The sequence below is a fragment of the Enhydra lutris genome, unplaced genomic scaffold, assembly GCF_002288905.1.
Source record: "Enhydra lutris kenyoni isolate GAN:26980312 unplaced genomic scaffold, ASM228890v2 scaffoldscaffold5, whole genome shotgun sequence".
Taxonomy (NCBI): domain Eukaryota; kingdom Metazoa; phylum Chordata; class Mammalia; order Carnivora; family Mustelidae; genus Enhydra; species Enhydra lutris.
Window position 1 is genome coordinate 516539 of NW_019154089.1, and position 27004 is coordinate 543542.

The 27004-nt window shown below is 46.2% G+C and overlaps 3 protein-coding genes across 5 annotated transcripts; 1 reads left to right on the forward strand and 2 right to left on the reverse strand.

Moving 5' to 3' along the window:
- Window positions 1-651: 651 nt before the first annotated feature.
- Window positions 652-13932, reverse strand: LOC111140894 (IK cytokine). Of its 2 annotated transcripts, none has more exons than XM_022493143.1 (20): window positions 13729-13932; window positions 13107-13173; window positions 10714-10806; window positions 10171-10230; window positions 8807-8974; window positions 8522-8636; window positions 7977-8047; window positions 7833-7879; window positions 6564-6727; window positions 5410-5518; window positions 5006-5045; window positions 4624-4843; window positions 4386-4404; window positions 3610-3688; window positions 3158-3238; window positions 2845-2902; window positions 1435-1523; window positions 1125-1233; window positions 922-956; window positions 652-834 (listed from the first exon to the last, which is right to left on the reverse strand). In XM_022493143.1, exons 1-20 carry the CDS (start codon window positions 13742-13744, stop codon window positions 807-809), a joined length of 1668 nt encoding a protein of 555 aa, XP_022348851.1. In that variant the 5' UTR covers window positions 13745-13932; the 3' UTR covers window positions 652-806. The 2 variants fall into 2 exon arrangements, with proteins under 2 accessions (XP_022348851.1, XP_022348850.1); XM_022493142.1 differs by having other exon boundaries at window positions 3158-3243; window positions 3591-3688.
- Window positions 13933-14000: 68 nt separating this feature from the next.
- Window positions 14001-16294, forward strand: LOC111140937 (NADH:ubiquinone oxidoreductase subunit A2). Its single transcript, XM_022493206.1, has 3 exons — window positions 14001-14163; window positions 14285-14391; window positions 16030-16294. Exons 1-3 carry the CDS (start codon window positions 14063-14065, stop codon window positions 16119-16121), a joined length of 300 nt encoding a protein of 99 aa, XP_022348914.1. The 5' UTR covers window positions 14001-14062; the 3' UTR covers window positions 16122-16294.
- A 110-nt stretch (window positions 16295-16404) lies between these two features.
- On the reverse strand, window positions 16405-22384 carry LOC111140936 (transmembrane and coiled-coil domains 6). Of its 2 annotated transcripts, XM_022493205.1 has the most exons (12): window positions 22230-22384; window positions 21938-22050; window positions 19688-19803; window positions 19400-19583; window positions 19045-19149; window positions 18784-18869; window positions 18441-18557; window positions 18122-18233; window positions 17825-18011; window positions 17585-17679; window positions 16813-16980; window positions 16405-16568 (listed from the first exon to the last, which is right to left on the reverse strand). In XM_022493205.1, exons 1-12 carry the CDS (start codon window positions 22312-22314, stop codon window positions 16455-16457), a joined length of 1482 nt encoding a protein of 493 aa, XP_022348913.1. In that variant the 5' UTR covers window positions 22315-22384; the 3' UTR covers window positions 16405-16454. The 2 variants fall into 2 exon arrangements, with proteins under 2 accessions (XP_022348913.1, XP_022348912.1); XM_022493204.1 differs by having other exon boundaries at window positions 16501-16980.
- Window positions 22385-27004: the final 4620 nt, after the last annotated feature.

Genomic DNA, 27004 nt, shown 5'->3' on the forward strand with positions numbered 1-27004 from the left:
TGGCAGCTAGGGATCCAGCCAGGAAAAAAGGGATGACTCTTAGGAGCACCAGACCAAAGTGCTGGCAATGAGCAGAGAGGAGGAAAAGGCTGGGGGTGAAATGATGAAATGATTCAGAGGCCAAGGGATCCACCTTAGGCCTTGGCAAAATTTCAGGGTATTAAAGGGCACCAAACCCTGCTGGCTTACCATAGGACTCCCCCAAGGCTATCCCTTCAGCCAAAGAAACAGCAATTTGTGCTTAGAATTAACAAAGCTCTCAGGAGGGCATAAATCCATTTTTGTTTCCCAAGTAATTCTCATCAGCTGCCTTCACTTACAGCCTAGTCCTGCACAACCTTGGGATCAGACTGGCAGCCCAGGGACTCTCTATGCTAAAAGTAGACCCCCAAATGGGCCTGAATGAGTCTGACATTTGAGACCAATCATGCTTTTATGTTCCTCTATCTACCTCTTGCCCATCAGGGAGGTCATTACTTCCTTCTCCACTAGGTGTCCTTGCTAGGATCCTTACTGCCTAGGAATCTAAAATCACAGCTCAAGGAAAGCTAACTTTCTGCATGAGCATGTTATGCAGTCAGTGGAATTAGAAGCCCTCTTAGTGCTTCAGGGGCCCAGGAGGGAGGATGCTCCAACAGAGAAGACATGATAGTAGGTTAGCCAGATTTAATGGAACTAAATGATTATACGATAACATTTTATATACATTGACAAAAAGAGACCTTGCAACTTTTTTGGGAATTAAAGAAAGCAAGCACTGGTGAGTCCATTCTTGTGGGGAATCTTTTTGGACTTGGAAATGGAGATTAGTATTTTGGTCTTTTCACTTCAACTCTGCAATGAAAGGAAAAGTGAGTCAGCCTAAGATCAGTACTCTAAGCAATTCCCACAGTGCCCCAGAAGAAGAATGCTGGTGCTCACCCATCAGCCTCCATCTTCTTCCTCTTTTCAATAATCTACAAAAAAGAACAGTTACACCCAATAGTTACGCTGTCAGTCTGATCACCTGAGGCACAAGGCAGACTTCTCTACTTCCATGGCTCTCTACCCCCTGCCTATTCCTTTTATCTGTGGGCCAGTGTCTCCTCCCAGCCGAAGTCCACCCAAGAAGTGATCTCACTTACTGCACTAATCTTCTTCCACTGGCGATCAAGCTCTGCCTTATCATTGGTTTCCTTGAAGCGCCTAGTTTTCCGCCCTTCAGACATCTTGATGCCATACTGGAATGCAGCTCTGAGAAAAATAAAGGACAAATGAGGGGAAAAAGGCACCAGAGGTTGCATAACAGTACAGAGGTGTTCCCAGATGGCCCTGTGACTAAAGAACCTGTTTAGGAATGTCTCAGCCAGACTACACCCTCAAACCTGGTGAAGGCTAGCCCACTCCATCATCATCCCTCTCCTCACTCCCTGGCCATATTTAGTACCGACTCACTTGGGCAAAGCCTCCTTGTTGTTCATATACTCGCTGTATTCCTCCTGGGTATCAAAGTCCCAGCGGCCTAAGGGTCCTTTCTTATTGCCCTGTTGGAAGACAGAATGGGGACAGGGAAGGAAGAGATGTCATGGAAACAGAATTTTAGCCCTTACTAAAGCCAGGTTCTCTCAGAATCCTGTTGCATTATTTGTAAATCCCACCCTCATAAATAATAATAAATGCTTACTATCTACTTACTATGTACTGGGCATTGTTCTGAACACTAAACACATATTTAATTCTCTCAAATGCTATTAAAAGAGAACCACAGTCCTCTCCATTCTCCTGATGAGTAAACTGGGGCATAAGCAGTAAAATTAATTGGCAAGGCCATAAAACTAAATAAATGGCAGAACCAGGGTTAAATAAGTCTCCAAGATGGAAATAAACCAGGTTCAACCACTGCAGTAAAGAGAAACAAGGAAAAACTAGATGAAATTTCTTTACCATTAATGGTGTTACGTGTCAGGGTTTGAGGTTTGTTTTGTTTTTTTAAGTAGGCTTCACATCCAGCATGGAGCCCAACACAGGGCTTGAACTCAAAACACTGAGATCGAGATCTGAGCTAAAATTAAGAGTCTTTTCGCCTAACTGACTGAGCCACCCAAGTGCCCCAAGAGTATTTTTTTTTTTAAGATTTTTTTTTAATTATTTATTTATTTGACAGACAGAGATCACAAGCAGGCAGAGAGGCAGGCAGAGAGAGAGGAAGGGAAGCAGGCTCCCCACTGAGCAGAGAGCCCGATGCGGGCCTCGATCCCAGGACCCTGGGATCATGACCTGAGCCGAAGACAGAGGCTTTGACCCACTGAGCCACCCAGGCACCCAGTATTTTTGTTTTTAAGACTAGCAAAGAACATTTCAATCCTGGCTAGAATAAAATTCAATTATTTTCTAAACACTGAAATTCCTTCTACCCTTTCTATTTATGCGCTAAAGGCTTGCTTACTGCCTACAATGGAAATCAAAACCTGACACTTTGTCAGAAATAAGAAAAAAAAATCTATTTTTGGGTGCATGGGTGGCTCAGTTGGTTAGGCAACTGCCTTTGGCTCAAGTCCCGCAACAGGCTCCCAGCTTGGCAGAGAGTGCTTCTCCCTCTGATCTTCTCCCCTCTCATGCTCTCTCTCACATAAATAAATAAAATCTTTTGAAAAAAATCTATTTTTGGCCTATCTCATTTTGTTTTGTACAGACACTTCAAAAGTTAAGCTTCTCATGACCCCACAATGCTGCTGCTCTTACTGCTGCAGTTGAAGGAAGGCGAAGGCCCAGAAAATGAGACACCGATCTGTTGGGAGGGGGGAAGGAGGTATGTGCCAAAGAGTAACTGCCTAAGACTCCCCACCCAACCTTCCAATGCCATACCTGGTCCATTTTGCTGTAATCCACCTCCTCATCACTATCCACAGCCATATCATCCATCCTGAAAAGAAGCAACAGTTAGACAGATGGTGCAGACCCAGACCCTGATGCTTTAGCCAGAAACCTTCCCAACTAAGATGCTATATGCCTAAAAATGACCAACACCCCAACCCGACACCTCCCACTCAGTGCCTAAAAGAAAAGTTCATCCAAGTAAAAAGTACCCCTTGGTCCCAGGTAATCAGATTTCCACTTCAGCCTCCTCCCCACAACTTGTTCTCCAATCATCCCAGCCTCCCTTAACAGTCTCACGTACGTGGCTGGGTAACACTCGGCATAGCTGTTGGACATTCCAAAGAAGTCTCCCAGCTGCTTTTTGTCCTCTGGCTTCTTCAGCATATGCTATGTTAAAGAAAATAATTCTAGGGGCACCTGGGTAGCTCAGTGGGTTAAGCCTCTGCCTTCGGCTCAGGTCATGATCTCAGGGTCCTGGGATCAAGCCCGGCATTGGGCTCTCTGCTCAGCAGGGAACCCTGCTTCCCCCTCTCTCTCTGGGGCTCAATGCCCCAACATGAAAACTTTTAAGGCGTGAGTGGATCCTCTGAGAAATGGGAAAGTCGAAATGACTGCATCCCTGACAAAATTTACTATAAAAGGCAAGAGGCAGGGTGGGGGCAGGGGTTGTGGGGAAGTAGGGAGGTAGGTGGAATTAGAAAGAATACAGGACAAGTTTTCTAGACTCCAGCAACGTATTGAAATAAAGGATATGATTCAGTGCCTTCCCAACCCGCAGACCCAGCAAACTTTTCATTGATTGACTTGATCAACTCCTTAGCAGATCCAGGTCCTAAGGGAAAAGAGATCTCTGTTCAGATTGTGAAACAAGGAACTTACCTCTGCCCCCCTCCCAAAACATACTTCCCAACCTGTTTTCATAAAGTCATTTTTTTAAGCAAAAGAAAAAGCTTTTAGCTAACAAAACTTTATTCAAATTCCAACTAATAACGAGCTACTCCAGGGCACCTGGGGGGCTCAGTTGGTTCATCAGCCGGCTCTTGGTTTCCACTCAGGTCATGATTTCAGGGTCATGGGATCGAGCCCTACGTAAGGCTCCTGGCTCTGAGGGACATCTCCTTGATTTTCTCTCCCTCTCCCTCTGCCCCTCCCCCAACTTATGTGGGCGCACACACACGTGCTCTTTCTTTCTCTCTATTGGAAATAAATGAATCCTTAAACAACAAGCTACTCTGGTTGAGATGGGGTTATGTACACAGAATACTGCCAGTTCGACCTCCCTCACATCTTCAGAACCCTGCAGGTGGAGGAACTGTATCTAGCAGAGCAAATATGCCCTGCCATTGCCCAGGAAGATTCGGGTAACTCCAGACTCATCTTCTATTTCATGGAGCAAGACATGGATCTTAATGAGAACTCAGATCAGGAAGTCCCGTAATCCCAGCCTTTGCCAACTCTGAACTCTAGGACAGCAGCCTCACAGCCCAAGAAGGCCAGAGCGAATGCAAGATGTCTCACATGTCACCCACCTTTGTCAACATCCACGGGCTGGAAAGAAAACAGAAACTGAAGTGAGTATTGCCATGAGGGATTTGTACTCATTCTTCCCCTGCTTGACTGATCTGTGAATCAATTCCCTACCCACTTCTTGCCTCATTTTCAGGATGCTTCCCACCCTGGATTAGTTGAATCTGCTGCTGCTATGGAGCCCTGAGGCACCTATACAGATGGGCAGCTCCCCACTTGGTAACCAGGGCCGTATCTCACCTCATCATCCACTTTTGGCTTCTCAAAGTAGCTGTGCCTCTTCTTCTCTTCCTCTCTCTCTCGGTCCCGTTCCCTCTCCCGATCTCGTTCTCGCTCCCGCTCTCTGTCACGGTCTCTGTCTCTCTCCCGATCACGCTCCCGTTCCCGATATCTCTCCCGCTCCTTGTCCCGAGGCGTCTTGGTTGTGGACGGCACATAATCCCCAATGTCTTCAAAAATACTAGAAAAACAGAGATCACTAGCTGCCAAAGTCATACACACTTCCATTTTCCCTGACCATTTCTCCACAAATTCTCATATCAAGACCTCCCCAAAATGCCAAAGACAAGAAACAGGGAACCCTTCCCTCACACTTAGCAGGTGACAGGGCTAGGATACATACTTCATGTCAGCCTCAGGGGGTTTCTTCTCTTCCATCTTCCCTAAAATATAGAAAGAATAATGAAGAAAACATTCCTGAGTTGATTCCCACTCAAGGAATCATGGGTGGGAATTCATGCTCTCCAGCTCTGAATACCCATTAAACATCTGTTTAGAAGGTGGAATAACAAAAGCTCCCCATACTCTCCCTTCTCAAGCCTCAAAGCTGTCCACTGCTTCCTGGGGCGCTCAAGCAGACAGAACCTGTGTGTAACCATCTCCTTGTTAATGCTCCATTGCTCCCATTTTTGTCTGCTTCCCAAGAGCCTCCCAATGTTCTAGACACAAAAGGCTCCAGGAAACCTTGGTTCCACCCTCAGGTGCCCCTCCAGAGTTAAGGTTTCTCTCTCTAACCCTCCAGATTACCTTTATCCTTCTTCTTGAGCTTCTTATTGCGGGTACCCTGCCGCAGGTAGGAAAGGATCTGGGTGAGCTTGCTGATTACAATGTCATTTGTGGTCAGTGTGGTCTGGGCCTGAAAACCCAAAGCAGCAAGGACATTATATCTGAGTGCAAGAATCTCCTCATTCATTCACTCATTCATTCACTTAACCAATTCAAGGATAAGTTATAATCAACTCGGTGAAAAAACAGGGAAAGGAGGTGTCATAGAATGTTCCAGGCACATAGAATGACATATACAAAGGCCTGGGTCGAAAGTGAATCTAGGTGCACTGGGCATCTGACTCTTGATTTCGGCTCAGGTCATGATCGAAAGATCATGAAACTGAGCCTCACACTGGGCTCCACATTAGGCGTGGAGCCTGCTCCAGACTCTCTCTCTCCCTCAGCCCCTCCCACCCCTGCTTACACTCTCTCTCCCTCTCTCTCTTTAAAGAAATAAAGAGAGAAAGAAGTGAATCTAGCAAGCTGGGATTCACTGGAGAATAAACAGGGAATCATGATGAAAAAGTGGTTCAGGCCAGAAGTTGCCAGGGTTCGTATGCCACAACAAAGACTTTACTCTTTATCCTAATAATGAGAAATCACTGAAAGCTTCTCAAGTGTGGTGAGACAAAAATTCCCATGTTGAAAATATCACACTGGCCACATGTGAAAAATCACAATGTAAAAGGGGATAGGAAGACTGTGGGGGTTATGACTAAAGAGTACAGGGGGTTTTTTTTGGGGAGGTGGAGGTGGATCAAAATTTTTTTATATTGTGTGATGGCTGCATAATTCTATGAATATACTAAAAGCTGCTAAGTTATACATTTCCAAAAGATGCATTATGTGGCACATGAATTACAACTCAATAAAAAAAAAATAAAATACGAAAAGAAACCAGAGTGAAAGCGAGGAAACAAAACAAGGGCATCTTTTAATAGTTATCATCAGACATGACAGCTTCAACTGGAATTTTACTGATAGAAATAAAGAAAAGTGAATGGGTTCAACTAACAGTTAGAAAGTTAAAAGTGGACAGGGTTAAATGTGGTGGATGAAACCCAGGGCAGAAGGAAGGCAGACTCCCAGGTTTGAGGCCCACCTAACAGGCTCTCAGGACTCAAACCACTTACCTCCATGGTGGGGCAATCAGCTTTGCTGCGGATAAGGGTGGTGGGGATGTCCGTGTCTGCATATTCATCATCCAGGTCTACCACATAGGCCATGCGGCCTGGCAGGAACAGCTCATTCCGTTCATACGCCTTACTCCTGAAGAGCGTGCGGTAAACATTGCGGCCTACGAAAAGAGGACCAGGAGCAAACACAGCCACTGAGAAACTTCTACACTAACAGCTGCCATTTAGTAAGTGTTTACTCTGTGCCACCACACCAAATACTATTGCCTCAGTCTTCACAAGAGCCCTGTAAGGTACACATCATTATCTCCTTTTAAGTTATCAGAATACCAAAGCTGAAAGGGAAGTGATTTACCTCAAGTCACACAGCTACAAAGTGAGAGAATAAAGATTGGGACCCAGTCTATCTAACTCCAAAGCCTGAGCTCCTATCCACTCTTCTACATTGTATTCTCAGGTGCACTATGGGCTTCGCATTGTATTAGGCCCTGTGAGGAAGAAGGATGAGGTGTAAAGGGATACTGACAATGATGGACAAACCAGCTTGGCTACATACTCAATACAACAGACATGTTGCATATAGTATTTTTAATGGCTCCAATAATCCCATGAGGTGAATTAACCCTATTTTTGCAGAGAGACAAACAGGCACTGAGATGTGAATGAGTTACCTAATATCACATCCCTAGTGTAGTTTCATCACCAGGATTCAAACTCAGGTCTCTGACTGCAAATTCTGAGCTTTTAATCACCAACCATGCTACCTCTTTTAACAGATAAGCTATAAGCTGCCTTCCTCAATGCATAAACCACAATCTGCAAGAGCTTCCAACATAAATGAGGAGATATTAATAATAAAGGAAGTTGGGGCGCCTGGGTGGCTCAGTGGGTTAAGCCGCTGCCTTCGGCTCAGGTCATGATCTCAGGGTCCTGGGATCGAGCCCCGCATCGGGCTCTCTGCTCAGCAGGGAGCCTGCTTCCTCCTCTCTCTCTGCCTGCCTCTCTGCCTGCTTGTGATCTCTTTCTGTCAAATAAATAAATAAAATCTTTAAAAAAATAATAATAATAATAAAGGAAGTGACTAAATCCACATCTAAGTTCTGGTAGAGTATTCTAAGAAAACTAGCTAATGTCGGGGCAAGAAAGAGGAAAAAAGAAAGAGGAAAGCAGTTTGAGGGGAAGGGAAAGCACATCTTGCTCAGACCATTAAACTGCCTACAACCGACCTAAAATGCACAACCACTACTGTAAAAATTCTGTACTCACCCAAACGTGTCTTAAATTCAATTTTATTCTCAGGATCCTCATCTTTCCTGAAAAGACAAAAAAATATTTTCTTTTTTACCAAATGTGTTCCTACTTTAGGTCCCACTTTCCTAAACCCGTCAACTTTCCCTGGTATTTACTTACTTGGTTTCCTTCTGAGGCTTTTCCATAAGTTCTTCCTCTTCTTTCTCTTTGCTGGCAATCTCAGCTCGTACCTAACAGGAAACCAAGTAGGATTTAGACGTTTATTCATTTTCCATATGTTTATCTAACACCACTATATTCCACATTGTGCCAGGAACTAAGAACTCAATACTGAGCAAGACAATATAGTCCTTGCCTTAACAGAGCTTAGAGCAGAAGAGACAAACAAACAAAATGTGATAACTATGCTATGTGAAATAAAAGAGCTATGCAAAGATACAAGGAGTGGGAAGTGAGGAGTGGGGTTTAACAACCTCACTTGTTATGGTTAAACAACCAAACCTTGGTGACCAGGGAAGGTTTCCCCCCAAAATAAAATTAAGGCTGAGACTTAAAGGATGAGTACCAATTGGTCCTAATCAAGAGCCACTACTACTCTTCCTATATGGTCTGGGCTGACAGCAGTCTCCCTCCTTCACTTTGAAAGGCCTGTACAGAGGATTCAGCATTCTAGGATTACTCTTTACCCACCCACCATGGCTCACCTTTTGAAGCAGAGCAAAATCCAAACCCTTCACCAAATGGGTGTGTTCCATGTCACCACCCAAGAATTTGGATTCCTGGATCAACTGTCTTCTCTTCTCTGCAGCGGATTTGTCCCTGTATAATGAAAGAAGCCACATTAGAATAGCTATTTGTGAGTACCAAGTCCCTCTTGAAATAGCTCAGCCTGGGTTCCAAAGTAAGGAAAGTATTAACAAGAATTCACACTGTGATTGTAGGCCACCGGGATGCTGAGGGAATCCTGCCCTGGCAGCCTGGGTACTCACGCTTCAGCAGTGGGGCCCACAGCCCTGTAGTTAGCTGTGGTACTAATCAGCTCAGTTTCCTCATAATCTTTGTTGACGCCATCTCGCCGTTCCTTGGCACGGTCACGGTACTTCTCTGCTAGTTCCCTCTCTCTCTCAATCTCTTGTTGACGAAGCTTGGCATAATAACTGTGACCAGAGAAAAACAAACGTGTAAGGCTCACCAGCTGCTATCCCAAGGTCAGCAGAATTATTCCTGCCTGTTTTATCCAACTGTCTGGTGAAAGCTCATACACATCCTCACAGAACTGCTGGCCAACTCCAGATAGTCCTCAAAATCAGAATTATAGCATCTTCCAGCTCAGAGATAGACTCTTTCAATGCTACCATGGAACCTTCCATCTGTCATTTCAGAGTTCTTTAATGCCACACAACTATGTTATCACTCAGTCTCTAAAGATGTGAGACTTTTCTGTAGGGCAACAGGAAGTTATCTAAATTTTTATCACCTTCCAAATTTCAACTGAAAATCATTCCTGGGCCCCTGGGTGGCTCAGTTGGTTCAGCTATCTGCCTTCAGCTCAGGTCATGATCCCAGCGTCCTGGGATCAAGTTCGATATTAGGCACCCCACTTGGTGGGAAGTCTGCTTCTCCCTCTGCCTCTCCCCCCAACTCATGCTCACACTCAAAAAAAAAAAGAAAGAAAAAGAAAATCATCCCTTGCTGGTCTTCCCCCAGAAGAGATAAGAGCAAAACACAAGGTCCAGAAATTTTAATATCTTATAAATAATCATGATGATGATGGTGATAATGGCAGATAAGATTTACTGGTTGGTTACAATATGCCAGGTACTGGTGCTAAGTGCTTACATGCACTACCACAGTTGATCCTCATGACAACCTGATAAAAGTTATGAAATCAGGGGCACCTGGGTGGCTCAGTGGGTGGAGCCTCTGCCTTTGGCTCGGGTCAGGATCTCAGGGTCCTGGGATCAAGCCCCACATCGGGCTCTTTGCTTCCCCCCGCTCTGCCTGCCTCTCTGCCTACTTGTGATCTGTGATCTCTGTCAAATAAATAATAAAATCTTTAAAAAAAAAAAAAGTTATGAAATCACTCTACTCATGAGAATACTGAGGATTAGACATGTTAGGGAATATCCCCATGGTTATCCAGCTAAGAACTGGAGAGATGAGATTAAAATACTGCACTGACTCCAAAGTCCTAAATTGCCACTCTGCCTATCGTTCTTCTCCACTAAACCAGAGAACCTCAGATAATAAAGGAAAACCTTAATCTCCAGCCTCATAGTAACTACTGACCTCCACACCTTTAAAAAAAATACTGTCCACCTTACAGTCCAACACTCCTTCATCCTTCCTTTACCTTTTCTTTTTTCTCCTTCGTGCAGCTGGATCTTCATCCTCATTGTACTCTCTTGGCATCCTAGAAGAGAAAGAAATTCACTGATAGCAAAATATTGCCACAGCCCCAGAAACCCCCAACAACTGGCTTTGAAGACTGAAGAAAGGCCTAGAATATGGAACAAAGCAACAGCTTCAACCATGCAGAGATCCAGACCACTATTTGTAGGTATTTCTAAGCTTTAGAAAACAGCAAAACCACCTGAAGCACTATTAAAATTCTCTATCTCCCAATATCTACCTCAGCATCTGAGTTCCTAGGGCAGCAATGGACCCTGAAATCTGCCCATTTAAGCACTAGTGGCATTCTATTAGTACAAGTGGTATGTGGAATGTACTCAGATCTTAGCACACTCTAGTCTTCACTGGAGCTTCAATTTCCAGAGAGGGAGAATCTGAATTATAGGCTTCAAAAAAGAACTAGCCTTCCAGTTCATACAACATCTAGTTCAGCAGATTCTGTAGGAAGGAGATGGGAGACAGGTTGGAGGACCCCAGAACTTACTCATGGTGACGTGACTTAGAGGGTGGTGCAGAGGTGGGTGCAGCCCTTGGGGTCATGAGAAGTTTCCTGAAGTCTTCATTGGTGAGTTTTGATCTAGAAGGCAAAAATTTTAAAAATTAGTAGTACCCAGTAAGAATCGAAAAAGGAGTATGTTAAAAACCATGGTTAAGGGGCGCCTGGGTGGCTCAGTGGGTTAAAGCCTCTGCCTTCGGCTCAGGTCATGATCCCAGAGTGCTGGGGATCGAGCCCCACATCGGGCTCTCTGCTCCGCAGGGAGCCTGCTTCCTCCTCTCTCTCTCTGCCTGCCTCTTTGCCTACTTGTGATCTCTGTCTGTCAAATAAATAAATAAAATCTTTAAAAAAAAAAAAAAAACATGGTTAACTTTACTAGGAATCAAGAAAGTACAAATTTTTAAAAAAATGCCACTTTTAATGCATCAGAGTGTTGACTATTACAAAGTCTGATAAATCAAGATGTGTGAGAATTTGAAAAGTGAATATTCCATTGAGAGGCACATAAGTCAGTACAGCAAATGTGAAAGCAATTTGGCTGTATCAAAATTTAAGTGTGTATATCCTACGACCTAGCAACTCCATTCACCTATATTTAGCTTTGTTAATTATTGGCATAGGAGTATAAAAAGGCGTGTAAAGAAAATTTCAGTTTTGTTTTTTTTTAAGATTTTATTTACTTATTTGACAGAGAGGGAGCACATGTGCAGAAGCAGGAAGAGCCAGCAGGCAGAGGGACGGGGAGAAGAGGCTCTCCGCTGAGCAAAGAGCCCAACATGGGGCTTGATCCCAGGACCCTGGGATCATGACCTGAGCCAAAGGCCAATGCCTAACCAACTGAGACACCCAGGCACCCCACAATTTCAGCTTTGAAAGTAATAAAAACTTGGAAACAACCTAAATGACCATTAACTAAAGACTAGATCATGAGTGTTTCCCACATGTGTGGCAGAGAGCAATGATGGTACAAGAGATAATTTTAATCAGTACAGTGACGAAACTTCACTCCTTGACCAAACTTTAATCGGGTCCATTTGAGCCCTCTTCTGACGCTCTTCCTTGGCCTGCTGTGCCCAGTTTTACCAAAGAATCCTTCCAAGTGTTCCCAAGGAAGACACTGCTCAAGATTACTGTAACAGGAATAAAGACTACTGCAATAGGGAGAAGGACTGAAACTCAACTCTGAAAACAAACTGGAACAACTGGGCGTTTATTAAAAAAAAAAATTACTGGGGTGCCTGGGTGGCTCAGTGGGTTAAGCCTCTGCCTTCAGCTCAGGTCATGATCTCAGGGTCCTGGGATCAAGCCCGACATCGGGCTCTCTGCTCAGCAGGGAGCCTGCTTCCCCCCCTCTCTCTACCTGCTGTTCTGCCTACTTGTGATCTCTCTCTCTGTCAAATAAACAAAATCTTTTAAAAAAAATTATTAAGAGGAAACTGGCTAGCCATTAAGGGTAGGGAAAAAGGAGCTTGACTTGATCTATTTGATTACTTAAGGGGACTCTCCATAAAATGGCTTAACAGCATTCTTTGCTTAAACTGAACCTAATAGGCCTTGTCAAAAATGGATCCCAGAGAAGCTTGATGAAAGTCTAGTCAAGGCAGGAGTCCTTGGGGTGCCTGGGTGGTTCAGTCGGTTGAGTGTCTGACGCTTGGTTTTGGCTCAGGACGTGATCTCCAGGTCCAGAGATCAAAGTGCAGCACATCAAGCCTGCACCAGGTTCCACACTCACTGGGGTGTCTGCTTCCCCTCTCTTTCTGCCCCTCTCCGCTGCTCACACACTCTTAACTCTTTCTCGCTCTCTGAGATAAATGTGTTTTAAAAAAAGGGGGGGAGGGAGTCTTTGTGACTTACGTGAAAATAATTTTTAAGACCATGAGTGGAGAAATTAAGCAAGTAACAAAATGATGTAATATATAACACAACGTCACTTAATTTTAATACTTCAACTTACAAAATAATAATATATCTTCCTCAGACCTACATGTATGCATATAAATGGATTTTTTTTTAAGTAGGAAAAAAGACACATATGAGAAGGAAAAGGAACAGTGGTTACCTGCAAGAAAGGGACTGGAACTGGGGATGTTATCAAAAAGAATATTACTCTTACTTCTACTTTAATTTTCTACAAGGATGAATTCCTGTATCATGTATAATTAAACATTAATTTTAAAAACTCGCACCCTCCCAGCCAGAACTTCCCCTCTAATATTCTCATGCAGTCGACCTTATCCAGCTAAAGTTCAGAGATAAAGGCTCATGAGGTACAATTTTTTTTCACCATCCTTGTTGACAAGACATATATAATTCCTTCACCATTTCCACACCACTCTATTCATCCCCAGTTCATACACTTAGTCCTATATTGAAATACTCACTGGTGGAAGGAGTGAGGATCATCCACATCGTGGCCATCTGGAGCCAAAGGGTTGGAGAAAGGCTCGCCTTAAAATAAGTAAATAAATAAATAAGCAAACAAAAACCCCTGGCATTAATTTAATAAATCTATTTCGTGTCAGTTCCTGTGCAAAAGTTGGGACTATATTAGTGAACAATACTGATGTTTTCACGTCAAACTGCTCCCATTCTAGTGAGGAAGAAAGGCAAAAGCAGCAACAGTGACCACACAAAGTAGTAAGTACCCAAGTGAGAAAATACAAGGAACTCTTGGTGCAAAGGAGGGGGCCCCTAAACCGGCGCTGGAGGATCAACAAATACTTCCGGAAAATGACATCCAAGATGCTGCGATTAAGATAAACTGGCGCGACCCAAGATTCAGTGCGGGCGGTAGGTGCTACTTCACAGACAATACACACCCGTCGTCACTTGGGGCTAGGACAAAGCTTAGAGACAATAGTCCGGAGCTGCCCGGCTTCATTTGATACCAAAGGGCTTCGCCAGATTTCCACCACCCGCACAGTGCTTAAACTCTGAAGCGAAAACAACACTCCAGTGTCCCAAGTCCTGTAGGTAATAAAGGACAAATGACCCGAGCCTTACTGTCTCGCTCTGGCATTTCGTCTGCGGTGTTTCAACGCCAGCAGGAACTGAAGCTCCAAAGACAACACAACCAGGACAAGATTTTTCCCACGATGCACCTCAGGAACAATCCCACAGTGCTTTGCGCTCCGCAGCCCTTCCGCCTCCGCCCACTCGCGGAGAAATTGGAAATAAGCGGAACTCGCCTTCTACAATGCTTTTAAGACATTGGCTAAACTTTACCCCGCCCCCCCCGTACGACATCTAACTATCGCGGGAACTGGCAGGGCCGCGATTGGTCAGATTGGAAAACTTGGCCGGAAGTCCTAGGGCGGGGAGTTAGGCACTAGGGGAGATGGCGGCTGCAGCAGCGAGTCGCGGGATTGGGGCCAAACTTGGCCTCCGTGAGATTCGCCTCCACTTGTGCCAGCGCTCACCCGGAAGCCAGGGCGTCAGGTGAGGTGCAAGATGGTGAGCCGGTAGGCTTCGGGGCGCCCAGGTCATGACCTCTAGCTCCCGGATGTTTGGGGAGTCCCGCACGTAGACAGCACGCACGGCTTTCTCTCCCCCTCAATAGGGAATTCATCGAGAAACACTATGTGGAGCTGAAGAAGGCGAATCCCGGTCTGCCCATCCTAATCCGCGAGTGTTCTGATGTGCAGCCCAAACTATGGGCCCGCTACGGTGAGTGGGGAAGCGGGCAGTTTGGGACCCCGATAGGAGAACAAGGGTTGGAGAAGAGAAGGTCATCCAGGGTCACACAGAAACCTGTAGGGATCCTGGAACTCGGACTTCGGCCTTGCTTTTGATGTTGTTCCAGATAAACCTACATTCGTGGGGTTGTAGAATGCTCGTGTCTCGAGTAATACCAATATGGAGGCGGGCCCTGTCCTGCATAGGGACCAGGAGTTGTTGGTTTCGTAATTCGAAACGGGGTTCATATTGGAAAGCGATGCTCATTAATGCCCATCGAAGTGGGTCCTTACACATGACGTGTGGTCAGTGCCGTTTCAGGTAGTGTGAGAATCTCAGTAATACAAGCATATGCTCTATTGATGTTAAGGTTAATGTTAAGGTCTGCGTTGAGTACTTCCTTGTCTAAATCTCATTTAATCTTCATTAATTATATGAGGGGGTGGATTCTTCTTTTCTTACTGTAGAGGTTAGAACGGTGAGTCAAAAATTTTACCAAACAGGGGCAGGTGCTGGTTCAGTAAGTAGAGCATAGGACTCTTGATCTCTGGGTCAGGAGTTAAGCTAAGCCCCATGTTGGGCATAGAGCTTACCAAAAAAAAATTTATGAAACATGGGACGCCTGGGTGGCTCATTTGGTTAAGCAGCTGCCTTCGGCTCAGGTCATGATCCCAGCATCCTGGGATCGAGTCCCACATCGGGCTCCTTGCTTGGCGGGGAGCCTGCTTCTCCCTCTGCCTCTGCCTGCCATTCTGTCTGCCTGTGCTCGCTCTCTCTCCCTCTCTGACAAATAAATTTAAAAAAAAATTAAAAAAAAAAAATTATGAAACATACCTAAGATTACATAGCTAGGATACAATAGCGTTTAGCCTTTACACCTGTCCCCCCTTTCTAGGATGAACTTCTACCAGATTTTCATGGCTAGCTCGTTAGAATTCATGTTATTATTCAGGTCTGAAATTATTTATCATCTCCTTAATAAGGCATTCCCTTATTAAGGGAATAATAGTAGGCCTTCCTCTAGGAATGTAGGCCTTCCTCTAGGAATGTCGGGGCCGCGAGACACATAGTAGGCCTTCCTCTAGGAATGTCGGGGCCGCGAGAAAATAAGTCATAAGGTTAATAATAAGGTTAACTGGTTCTAACAGTGGTTCTAATAATAAGGTTAACAATAAGGTTAACTGGTTCTAACAGTGGATAACTGCAATATATGTTAAAAATTGTTTGGAGGAGGAAAAAGCCCGTAGACTAGGGGAGATGGATGCAAATTACTTTAGTGTTTTATACTAGGACTGGCACAGAATTGGCATCCAGTCAAGGCTAGGCCCAGGCAAAGCACTGTTGTGGCTAATAATAAATACCTTACCAGGCCCCTAAAAACTGCCTTGAAATATCTTCCTTCCCATGGTGGGCCACCCAGAATCAGCCAAAATTCTAGTTGGACCTGGGCTTCCTAGATGTGTGAGACCCCCTGGATAAACTCTAGACATCCCAAATACACCTTGGTCATATCTCTATAATACTTTTCTCACCCTAACAAGACTGTAAGTTGAAGACAAAGACTTTTATTAATATTTTGGTAGTCCCACAGTGTATACTAGATATTTAGCCCCTATTCTCTCTCCCCAGCATTTGGCCAAGAGAAGAATGTCTCTTTGAACAACTTCAGTGCTGATCAGGTAACCAGAGCCGTGGAGAATGTGCTAAATGGCAAAGCCTGAAGCCTCCACTGATTAAGAGCAACAGCCCCACAGTTTGGGCTCTGTTGTACTGAGTACAATGTGAAAAAAGTGTTCTGTTCTGTATAAAGCTTGTGCTGAAAATGCCATCTCTGCATGTTCTTACCCTCATTTTACCCTCTACCCCTTACCACGCAACCACTGAGGCAAAGCAGTTTACTATAAAAATAAAACTTTTTATTCTGTCCTGGACACAGGAGCAGAGAATATGAGATGTCATTATGGTTCTAAATCCTCAAAAGGGGATCCAGGGGCAAGGAAATTGAGAGGAGGGGGGGAGGCGATGAGTTGAATGAGTGATATCGAGAAGCCAGGTCACCTGTGAAGAGCGGTCTTCTGGAGAGCATGCACACGATCCTGGAGCTGTGCCTCTTCCTGATGCTTTTCTAGGACCTGAAGCCCTGAATGCTGCAGAAATGCCTCCACAGCCTGAGGGCAGGGAAAAGGATTCATCACCCGAGTTCCTGTGCCCCAACATTAGATTCCCACAGCCTTACAGGTTAGCCCACCTCTATTTGGAAGAGTGCCTTCCCAACCAGAGGCTGCAAGTTCTGAACTGGAGTCCACATAGGCTTGCCAGGCCCAGAAAAGTGGCTATAGATAGGATGGAAAGGGAAAGGGGCCATGGTGAGACTACAGGCCTCAGAATAGGGGTACCAGGGCCAAAACTCACCTCTGGCCGATAGAGGAACAGCAGATGCAGGAGCTCTAAACTCTGGCCTACTACTTCAGTGTCAGAGGAGGCCAGTGTGCCCATCAAGCAGGGGAGCAAGGGCCCTGGCCATAGATGTTGGCAATAAGCAGGACCCTTCTCTGCCACGTTGCACAGAACTGTGAGCACCTACAGAGAGACATGTATACACAGTCCCCACTTTCATCCTTCAAAGGATGAAAACTAAAGACTAATCATAGAGCTAAAATATATGGAGTGCTGATCATGTGGTCAGGCACCATGCCAAGCACACGCACGTTTTGTAATCCTCACAACTGCCTCAGGTAGCACTGCTATTCTCACATTACACACAAGAAAACTAAAGTTCAAGGTGGTAAGCTGATCTGCCCAAGGTTAGTAACTAGTAAAACAGGTTAGGGAGGGGCACCTAGGTGGCTCAGTGGGTTAAAGCCTCTGTCTTCTGCTCAGGTCATGATCCCAGAGTCCTGTGATAGAGCCCCACGTTGGGCTCTCTGCTCAGCGGGGAGCCTGCTTCCCTTCCTCTCTCTCTGCCTGCCTCTCTGCCTACTTGTGATCTTTGTCTGTCAAGTAAATAAATAAAAATCTAAAAAAAACAGGTTAGGGATTCACACCTGACTGGTTTGGCCCTGAAGCCCTCCACACCACACCACCTGCCAGTCCTCAGGTAAGGGTACTTATAAGTGCAAAGGTCTGCTCCCAGTGTTTTTACTTTGGCCATAAGATCCAGGACTTAAGTGACCCCAATACCTACCAATACGCTCACCACATTAGAAACCGGCAACAACTGCAAAAGTGGCTTGATCAGATCCATGGAGAGCAAGGAGGTACAGAAACTAGGACTATTTGCTGGAAGGGAAAATGTCAAGGTAAAGTCCCTCAAACAGGGACCTGAATCTGCAACCCGCCTCCAGTCCTACCCACCTCAGCCCAGGCAATGAGGAAGCATTCCCAGAATCTAAAGGTCTAGGCCGAGGCACATTACAGTACATACCAGTAAGGTTGTTGAGGAGCCAAAGGCACTCAGGAAGCAGGCTGGGCTGTTTCTGGACGAAGAACTGCAGAAGGATATATAAGGCCACCACCACACGCTCATCTTCAAGCTGATTTGGCCCTCCCACAACCTCCACTGCTGCTTCTGTTAGCAAGTTGCTTAGACACCGAAGTACAGGGCATACCAGCTGCAAAGACAAGTTAGGAGTACAGCGTAAGGGGGAAGGGGTTACCTACATAGTAGGTAGCAAAGTAGGAAGAAAGGTAGCCCAGATCTTGACCTGTCCTCTTCACCTACCAACTCCAGTCCTGCATCCTCAGTTCTCTGGACAGCCCCAGCCACGTCCAATAGCAGCAGCCCCAGAGTGGATAGACCCCCTTGGGAGATAAGCAGGGCATTGTTGACCTGGCTAGGCAATAAAAAGCAAGTACTCAGTCAATCCCACCTTGAGGATGGCAAATGGCCTAGAGTGATGGGTTTCCTGGGGTCCAAGCAGAGAAGACCACAGGAGGAAGAAAACTCACTGCAATTCTAGAAACCAAAGTTCAAAAACCCGAGGGTCTGGAAAGGAGCCCCAGGGCAAGTCTGTGGCACTTTTGCAAATGGTCTGTGTTACCTGCAGATGATGTAGTGCAGGCACCAGGCAAACTCCACAGCAACCCCAGGGTTTAGCTTTGGTCCAGGTTGCAACAGTTGTAGGATATGCTGGGGGAGAGTGGAGCCTAAGACGGAACTGCCAACAGGAGTTTTGAGTTGGAACCACAGAAGGCAAGATGCCAGTCATTCTTCCCAAACCCTAACAGCAGGTGGGAAAGTATCCAAATCCAAACCTCTTCCCAGCCAGACACAGAGCTAAAATGTGCACCGGTTTCAGAAACAAGACTCAATCTGGTGTCCCGGGACTACATCACCAAGTAGGTCACACGTGCCTCCACATCTGGAAATAAAATTTTACTTACGGGATGATCATCTCTGGAGCTTCCTTAGCTTGCAGAAGCTGGGACAAGGCATATCCAAGGGCTTCCAGCACAGTCAGATGGGGAGACTAGAAGTAGACAGGGTAGAGATCTGACTCTGGAAGCTGGGTCATAAGATTTCCTGTGACTTTCAATCCCTTAGCACAGGGCAGAGGCTGGAGCTGCCTAAACAAAGCAGGGGGCCATGTAGGGACAAGACAGGGGAAGGCTGCCCAAGGAGGGAAAAAGCAGATGGATGCTCACCTGGATGCAGGCAGCCAAAGCAGGAACAATGCCCTGTGGCAGGAGCCGCCTTCTCACAGCCTCACTCTCCACAATCAGGTTACCCAGTGTATACAGACAGAGCTCCTGAGAGTGGGACAACAAAAGCACGGGGCATGGCCTGTCTCAGGCTAGGGTGGGGGTGGGAGAGCAGAGGATGAAGTCTTCCCTTTGAGGCTCTGGGTAAAAGGGAGTGGAAGGTGATGGGCATATATATGGCTATGGACATCAGGGGAAACAAATTTTCTTCTTCCCCCTATGTGCCAGCTCAAACTAAACCCAAAAGCACAATATTTAAATCCAAGTCAAGAACAAGGTAGGAAGGGAGAGGGCTTACTATAAAGTCTGAGCTGTGACCGGAGAGGTAGGTGAGAAGGTAGGAAGTGGCTGGCAGGCAGGCCTCAGCCACCGCAGACTGCTCGGAATGAGAGAGCTCATGAAGGCACCGAGCGGCCTCTAGCTGCAACAGGGCTCGGTTGCTGGTCAGAAGCCCAACCAGGGTCCGCATGCTGCCCTCCAGCCTACATGAGTGAGTACCAGAGCCCTGCTCAGCCTGTGCCCCATCCCCTCCACACTCCTGTCCATCCCTCAGAGGCCGGGGGCCCCACTCACCACCCATACTGACCAGATGAAGGTTTGCTGCGTCTGAGGGTGCTGCAAGCCTCGACGAAGGCTGACCAGAGCTCGCTCTCTCTGCTTTTCATCTGTCCCCCGCTGTGCTAACTGGAGGAACTGCTGGATCTGGAGTGCACGGTAGGAAGAGGAGTGATGGAAACAAAGTTGCCAGAAAGCAAGCATGAATCCTACTCTGTCCACCTCACCTGTGAGCACTCTAATGCCGCAGCATCCCTAGAACTTGTCATTCAGGCTAATGTGGCTAATAAGCATCAATCTTGCAGTAGAGTAGACAAAAGGAGTAATCAGAACTGGGTTTAATACCAGCCCTGTCATTTACTTTATAAGGAACCTAAACCTCAATTTTTCACCTGAAAAATGGGAATAACGTATTTCCTGCCTTCTTACAGAGTTATTTCAAGGATAACATTTAAATCTTTCAGTCTGGCACAACTTATCCCTCTAGCCATTCTCCCCATGCAACCTATACTCCAACAGCACCCAGCATAACATGACTTGTTTTTTAATGTTTCCAAGCTTTTGCATGATCTATTCCTTCTGCCTGGGATATCATCCCCAGGTCCTCCACTCCCTTCAGATTTCTGTCCCTCTTTCTAGCTTCCTTTCACAGACTTAAGGGTTTCTATTGTGCCTCATGTTTCCTTCATGACAGGTGGTAACAGCCTGTCTTCTTCTCTGGGCTGCTGCAAGTACCACAAAGAAAAGGACTCTCCTCATCTTTGTGCACTTCAGTCCCCAGCACAGTGTCTTGGCATGAAGTAAGCACACAATGAACCAACAAACCAATGGTATAACCTAGACATGAGTGCTTTTGTAAACAACATATATAAACATAGACAATATAAACAAAGGGGATGCCCAATGCTTAAATGAATAAATCAGCTAAAACTAACCATTTCATTCACTTAGTCAATAAATAATTACCATCTACTATATGCCAGATACTATAGGGCATCTGAGTTTTCAATGACAACAAATAAGACAGGGTCTAGGTTCCCAAGGATTTAAAGTCTAGTTGGAGAAACAATAAACAAACCATTAGTATGATTAATATTCTGCAAACAGGCTGTCAAGACAGAATACTAAAAAGGACCCATTTTTAGATGTAGCAAATGTAAAGGCCTTGCAACAAGAAAGACCCTAGCATATTCTTTCAAAAACTGAAAAGGGAGAATTTTGGCTAAGATGAGTAAACTGGCAAGGTTGGAGCTAGGCAAACGTTAGACCATTCATCTAGGAAGGAAGGATTTATAATTTTTATTTTTTTAAAGATCTTCTTTTTAAGATTTTATTTATTTCAGAGAGAGCACAAGAAGGGGGTGTAGCAGGGGCACCTGGGTGGCTCCGTGGGTTAAAGCCTCTGCCTTCGGCTCAGGTCATGGTCCCGGGGTCCTAGGATCGAGCCCCGCATCGGGCTCTCTGCTCAGCGGGGAGCCTGCTTCCTCCTCTCTCTCTGCCTGCCTCTCTGCCTCCTTGTGATCTCTCTCTCTCTCTCTCTCTGTGTCAAATGGATAAATAAAATCTTAAAAAAAAAAAAAAAAAGAAGAAGGGGGTGTAGCAGAGTGATAGGGAAAAGCAGGCTCCCTGCTGAGCAGGAAACCAAATACGTCCTAGGATCATGACCCCAGCTAAATGCAGACCTCTAACGGACTAGGCCATCCAGATGCCCCAAAGATGTATTTATTTGAGAGACAAAGAGAGAAAGCTCGCACAGAAGAGCGACAGAAGGGGAGGGACAGAGAATCTCAGGCAGACTCCATGCTGAGCACAGAGCCCAAGAGTTGGGCGGGGGCGCTCAATCTCACCACCAAGAGCTCATGACCTGAGCGGAACTCCAGTCCGAGACACTTAACCCACTAAGCCACGCAGGCGCCCCAAATTTTGGATTTGTGAGAGACACATCTGACTGATGTATGGAGAATGAACTTCAAGGCGGCAAGCACAGATGCAAATGATCTGTTAGAAGGCTACTGTGTGTATACAGAGAAGAGGATGGTAGTAGCTGCGATGCTGACCACCTTGAAGACGCCAGAGCTCTTTAAGAGATGAAAAACGCCCAGGGCTTGATGTACTGATGTGGGGATGAGGGACACAGTTCTCGAGGATGATTTCCCAGTTTCTGGCGTGGCCCACTGGATGGATGGAGGTACTGAAGGGGCCGCGTTCAGGTTTGGGGACGAGCTCAAAAGGAATTTGGCGCCAGTGGGGGCAGAACTCACCAAGCACCCGGTCCCCTCACCTCAGCTTCCCCGAGGATCATGGCCACACATTCCCCTTCGGCTTCCTCCAGGAGGTCGTCTCTCAGCAGCCTCTTACTGACCAGCTGCTGCTCCCTCCGCGCCTTCCGTAATGCTGAGGGCAAAGGAGCCGGCTGAACGTAGGAGGGACATCTAGGACCCCCGTCTGCCACCCGGGGGCCTCCTCATCTATCCCCGATTGCCATACCACCCGCCATACCACAGCACTCCTCCGTAGTGGAGGAGCTACGGTACCCCCGCCGGTATCTTCCCGTCTTCCTTGCCCTCCCGCACCTGCCTCCCGCTCCCGGCGCCGGCACCGTAGCTCCTCCACTACGCAGCCCACCGGCCTGAGGCGGCCCTGCCGTCCTCTCCACATGGCTGAGCTGGAGAAAATTCGCAGGGAGCCCAGAAACAGGATACCACCCCCAAACCTAGAAGACACAGCGGCAGCGCAGGGCGGAAGAGGAGGAGTGAGTGGGCGGAGCACAGTGCAAAATGGTGGCGGGCCGACCAAAGGAGAGGCGGGGCGAAGAGAGAGTAGATGGGGTGGGGCAAGGGGCAGGGAGGGGCGGGGCGAAAGCTAGAGGCGGGGTAGGACTTGGGCAGCGAAGAGCTTAGGCAAGACTCAGCAGCATGCGCTCCGCCTGCGGTTGGTTTTACTCCCTCCCAGTTCTCTTTCCCAATTCCAGGAAAGAAATTCAACCTCCAACCGGAGTGCAGTGCGTCACCTTCCGCTCAACAAATACAACCTCCCCAAACCTAACACACTCTAAAGATTTTTTTTTTAGATTTTATTTATCTATTTGACAGAGATCACAAGTAGGCCGAGAGGCAGGCAGAGAGAGAGGAGGAAGCAGGCTCCCCGCGGAGCAGAGAGCCCGACGCGGGGCTTGATCCCAGGACCCCGGGACCACGACCCAAGCTGAAGGCAGAATCCCTAACCCACTGAGCCACCCAGGCGCCCAACCTAACACACTCTAGACGGACATTCAAAACTATCCCGAGTTTTAGGAATATTTCACCAAAACCTCAGCTCCCACTGATGAACACTGGATTGGCATCACCTTACTGAATGTTCTCCACGACAATTATCCCCATTATGCGCGTATGAAGAAAATGAGACAAATATAATTATTTCACTGTTCTGCGTAAAAGTGAATCACATTATTTTGGGGATAAAGTAATCCTTAAACCAGATTTGGAGCACCACTAACTACTACGTACTGGGGAAACACTGGTGAATTAAAAAACCATGTTCCTTACCTTCGAAATCTGAATTGTGGCGAAGTAAACTTTACATGGTCTAATCACTGCGTACCTCTCCAGTCTTCACTGGAGGGGCACCTCGCCTAATTCATCTCTCCTGGGATCTTCTTTGTTCCCTAAAACAAGCCCTCCTTTTTTCCTCCTCCAGGCTTTTGGCCAGGCTGTTGCCCTGCCTACAGAGCCCTATCTCTGCCTGAACACCTCCCCCTCCCCCAAACCAGCACCCTTCCCTTAATTAACACCGCCCTCAAGATCTCAATTCCAATGTCCCCTACTCAGAACTACTGGGCCTCTGTCCCTCAAGATCTCAATTCCAATTGTCCCCTACTCAAAACTACTGGACCTCTGTCCCTCAAGATCTCAATTCCAATGTCCCCTACTCAGAACTACTGGACCTCTGTCCCTGTCATAAGAGCCTATAGCACCATACACTTCATAACCATTTTTACTGTCGTGAAGTTACAGTGTATTGTTTGATGTTGTCCTCCCCAAATCCCATTCACAGCTCCAAGAGAGTGGAGTCCTGGTAGCAGTTAAGCATTTTTATTGGAGGGGGTGCCTGGGTGGCTCAGACCATTAAGCATTTCTCTTCGGCTCAGGTCCTGGGATGGAGCCCCACATCAGGCTCCCTGCTAGCAAGGAGCCTACTTCTCCCTCTTCCACTCCCCCTGCTTGTGCTCTCTCTCTCTCTCTCAAATAAATAAAGTAAAATCTTTAAAAAAAAAAAAAGGAATTTTTATTGGAGGTCTCTAATTTTTAGAAAGCTATTATTTAGGGAAATATATAAGTAAGAACAAATCCAAGAAAGGGAACTGTTCTCAAATCAACTTCCTCTGGTAGTCTGTGGTTAGGATTTGGCACTTTCAAACCAACTTTCTTTCCTAGAATTTAAGTCCACCTCTTGGAGTTAATCACCTTTAATCTGGGACTCCTGGGTGGCTCAGTCAGTTAAACATCTGCCTTCGGCTCAGGTCGTGATCCCAAGGTCCTGGAAACGAGTCCCCACAGCAGGTTCCCTGCTCAGTGTGGAGCCTGCTTCCCCCTCTGCCTGCCACTTCTCCTGCTTGTGCTCTCTCTCTCTGTCAAATAAATAATTTTTTTAATTGTCTTTAGGAGCGCCTGGGTGGCTCAGTGGGTTAAAGACTGTGCCTTCCACCTGGGTGGCTCAGTGGGTTAAAGCCTCTGCCTTCGGCTCAGGTCGTGATCTCAGGGTTCTGGAATCGAGCCCCACATCGGGCTCTCTGCTCAGCAGGGAGCCTGCTTCCCTTTCTCTCTCTCTCTCTGCCTGCCTCTCTGCCTACTTGTGATCTCTGTCAAATAAATAATTAATAAAATCTTTAAAAATAAAATTAAAAAATTGCATTTAATCTCTTCCACAGATCACCTAGTTAAATATCTGCAGACCATTGTCCTGCCCCCACCTCTCTCCAGGCCCAGCATCCATCCAGCACTGGGACAGCCATTTACTGAGCAACTGCTCAGAGCACCATGCACTGGCTGGGTATAGAGTCTGAGTCTTTTATCTCCTTTGTCATGGGACAGGCTGCTTCTAACACCTACATATTTCCCCTGGTGGAGAAGGTAAGACAAGTCTCCAGGCAAAATATCTGCCCAGACAGTTACAGCTGCCCACCCAGTTTTTTTGTACTTGTCTTCCCAACGTCACGGTCAACCCTGTAAAAAACAGCCCCACGTCCTCTCTAATACAGAGCTAGCTGTTCCTTTCTCCACAGCTCCCCCAAGTCTTTAGTTTCTCCTCTGCGAGTCCTCTTCCCTATGGACTGTAGTCTGCATCTGTGTTTGCCTCCCCCCTCCTACCAGAGTACTTGAGGGATGGTGCAATGGTCATGTGTGTGTCCCTGGGCTTTGTACCAGCCCTGACATTTGGTAGACAAATGATAGGTATTTGTTGAATCAAGGTGTGAGTTGGGGATCCTTGCAGAACCATTATTGCCCCTCTTTGCTTGGAACCTTCATCCAAAGTACCTCCCTTAGAATGATGGGATTTGCTAAGGAGCCAGGCTTCAGTGGTCTGAGTCTTCTGAATGCAGAGGCACTGATGAAGAACATAAAAATCAGGACTATTCTTAACAGATGTGGCTCTGAGTCACAGACAAGTACTACCATTATCTCCATGTTACAAATCAGGAACCCAGAAATCTGAGGTGCAGAAATTTGCCCAAGTATTAAAACCTCAGTGGTAGAGCTGGGATTCCAAGCCTGGCTGTCTGACCACAGAGTCAGTGTATTTAACACTGAACTATAAACTCACATTCTTGGTCCTCAGGGATGTTCCAGTGACCCAGCCTGGCTGGTCTTAGGGCACGGCTCAGGGTATCAAGACATGCCCAACAAGATACACAGGGAGCAGTGAGGTCTAATGAAACCTCCTTGTTTGGAATATGGACAAAGGTAAAGCCATTTATTAAAAAAATGGGAGAAGTGAGAATTCAAACATTTTTAGTATAGCTCTTGCCCCAGAATCTACAGGTGAAGAACTGTGAGGGTGGTTGTGAAAGCACAGCCCCTATTCACCCTCTGGGACACGTGGGTGGTTTTTTTGTTTTGTTTTGTTTTTTTTTTTTGGTTTTGTTTGTTTGTTTGTTTTGGCAAAACAGGTGAGTTACTAATTAATCCTCATTCAACATAGGTCCAGCCTTTCCTCCCAGGATGTAGGAACTGTGTTGCAGGGGAAGGGCAGTGGAGATCTAGGCGCAAAGAGGAAATCTGGGTTTGAAATACCTGTTTCAGATGGGATTGGGAGGGAGACAAACCATAAGTGACTCTTAATTTCACAAAACAGAGGGTTGATGGGGGGAGGGGGGTGGGGTTATGGACATTGGGGAGAGGATGTGCTATGGTGAGTGCTGTGAAGTGTGTAAACCTGGCGATTCACAGACCTGTACCCCTGGGGATAAAAATATATTATATGTTTATAAAAAATAAAATTAAAAAAATAATTATCATTTTAATATTAAAAAAAAAAGAAATACCTGTTTCTCAGTTTCAGGGCAAGAAAATGGAAACTGCAAGAAGTGGAACTATTTAGCCAATGTGTCTCTATTAAAGACCTCTTTAAGAAAGCTATTATTTTCTGGGCACCTGGGTGGTTCAGTCAGTTAAGCACCTTGTCTTCATGATCTCAGAGTCATGGGATTGAGCCCTGTGTGGGGCTCCCCACTCAGCAGAGAGTCTGCTTCTCCCTCTCCCTCTGCCCCCCACCCCAGCCCCTGCTGGAGCACTCACTCTCTCTGTGTGTGTGTCTCTCTTTCTGAAATGAATACATAAATCTTAAAAAAAGTAAGATAGAAAGCAAGCTGGGGCATCTGAGTGGCTCAGCCGGCTGAGTGCCCCACTCTTCGTTTCAGCTAAGGTCATTATCTCAGGATCCTGGTATCGGGACCCTCAAAAGGCTGGGTGCTGAGCGAAGAGTCTGCTTGTCTCTCTCCCTCTGCTCCTCACCCCACCCTCTCTTTCTCAAATAAAGAAATAATCTTTAAAAAAACAAAGCTCTTACTTTCTTTTATTTTTTTAGATTTTTTAAAAAATTTATTTGACAAAGAGAGACAGAGATAGCGAGAGGAGAGAGCAGGAACGGGAGGAGAGGGAGAAGCAGTCTCCCCACTGAGCAGGGAGCCCCACATGGGGTTCAATCCCTATTCTGAGATCATGATCTGAGCCAAAGGCAGCCGCTGAACCGACTGAGCCACCCAAACGCTCCCCCCCGCCCCCAAAATCAAAGCTCTTACTTTCTTAATAATCAAAGTTTAAAAAAGAACAAGTCAACAACAACAACAAAT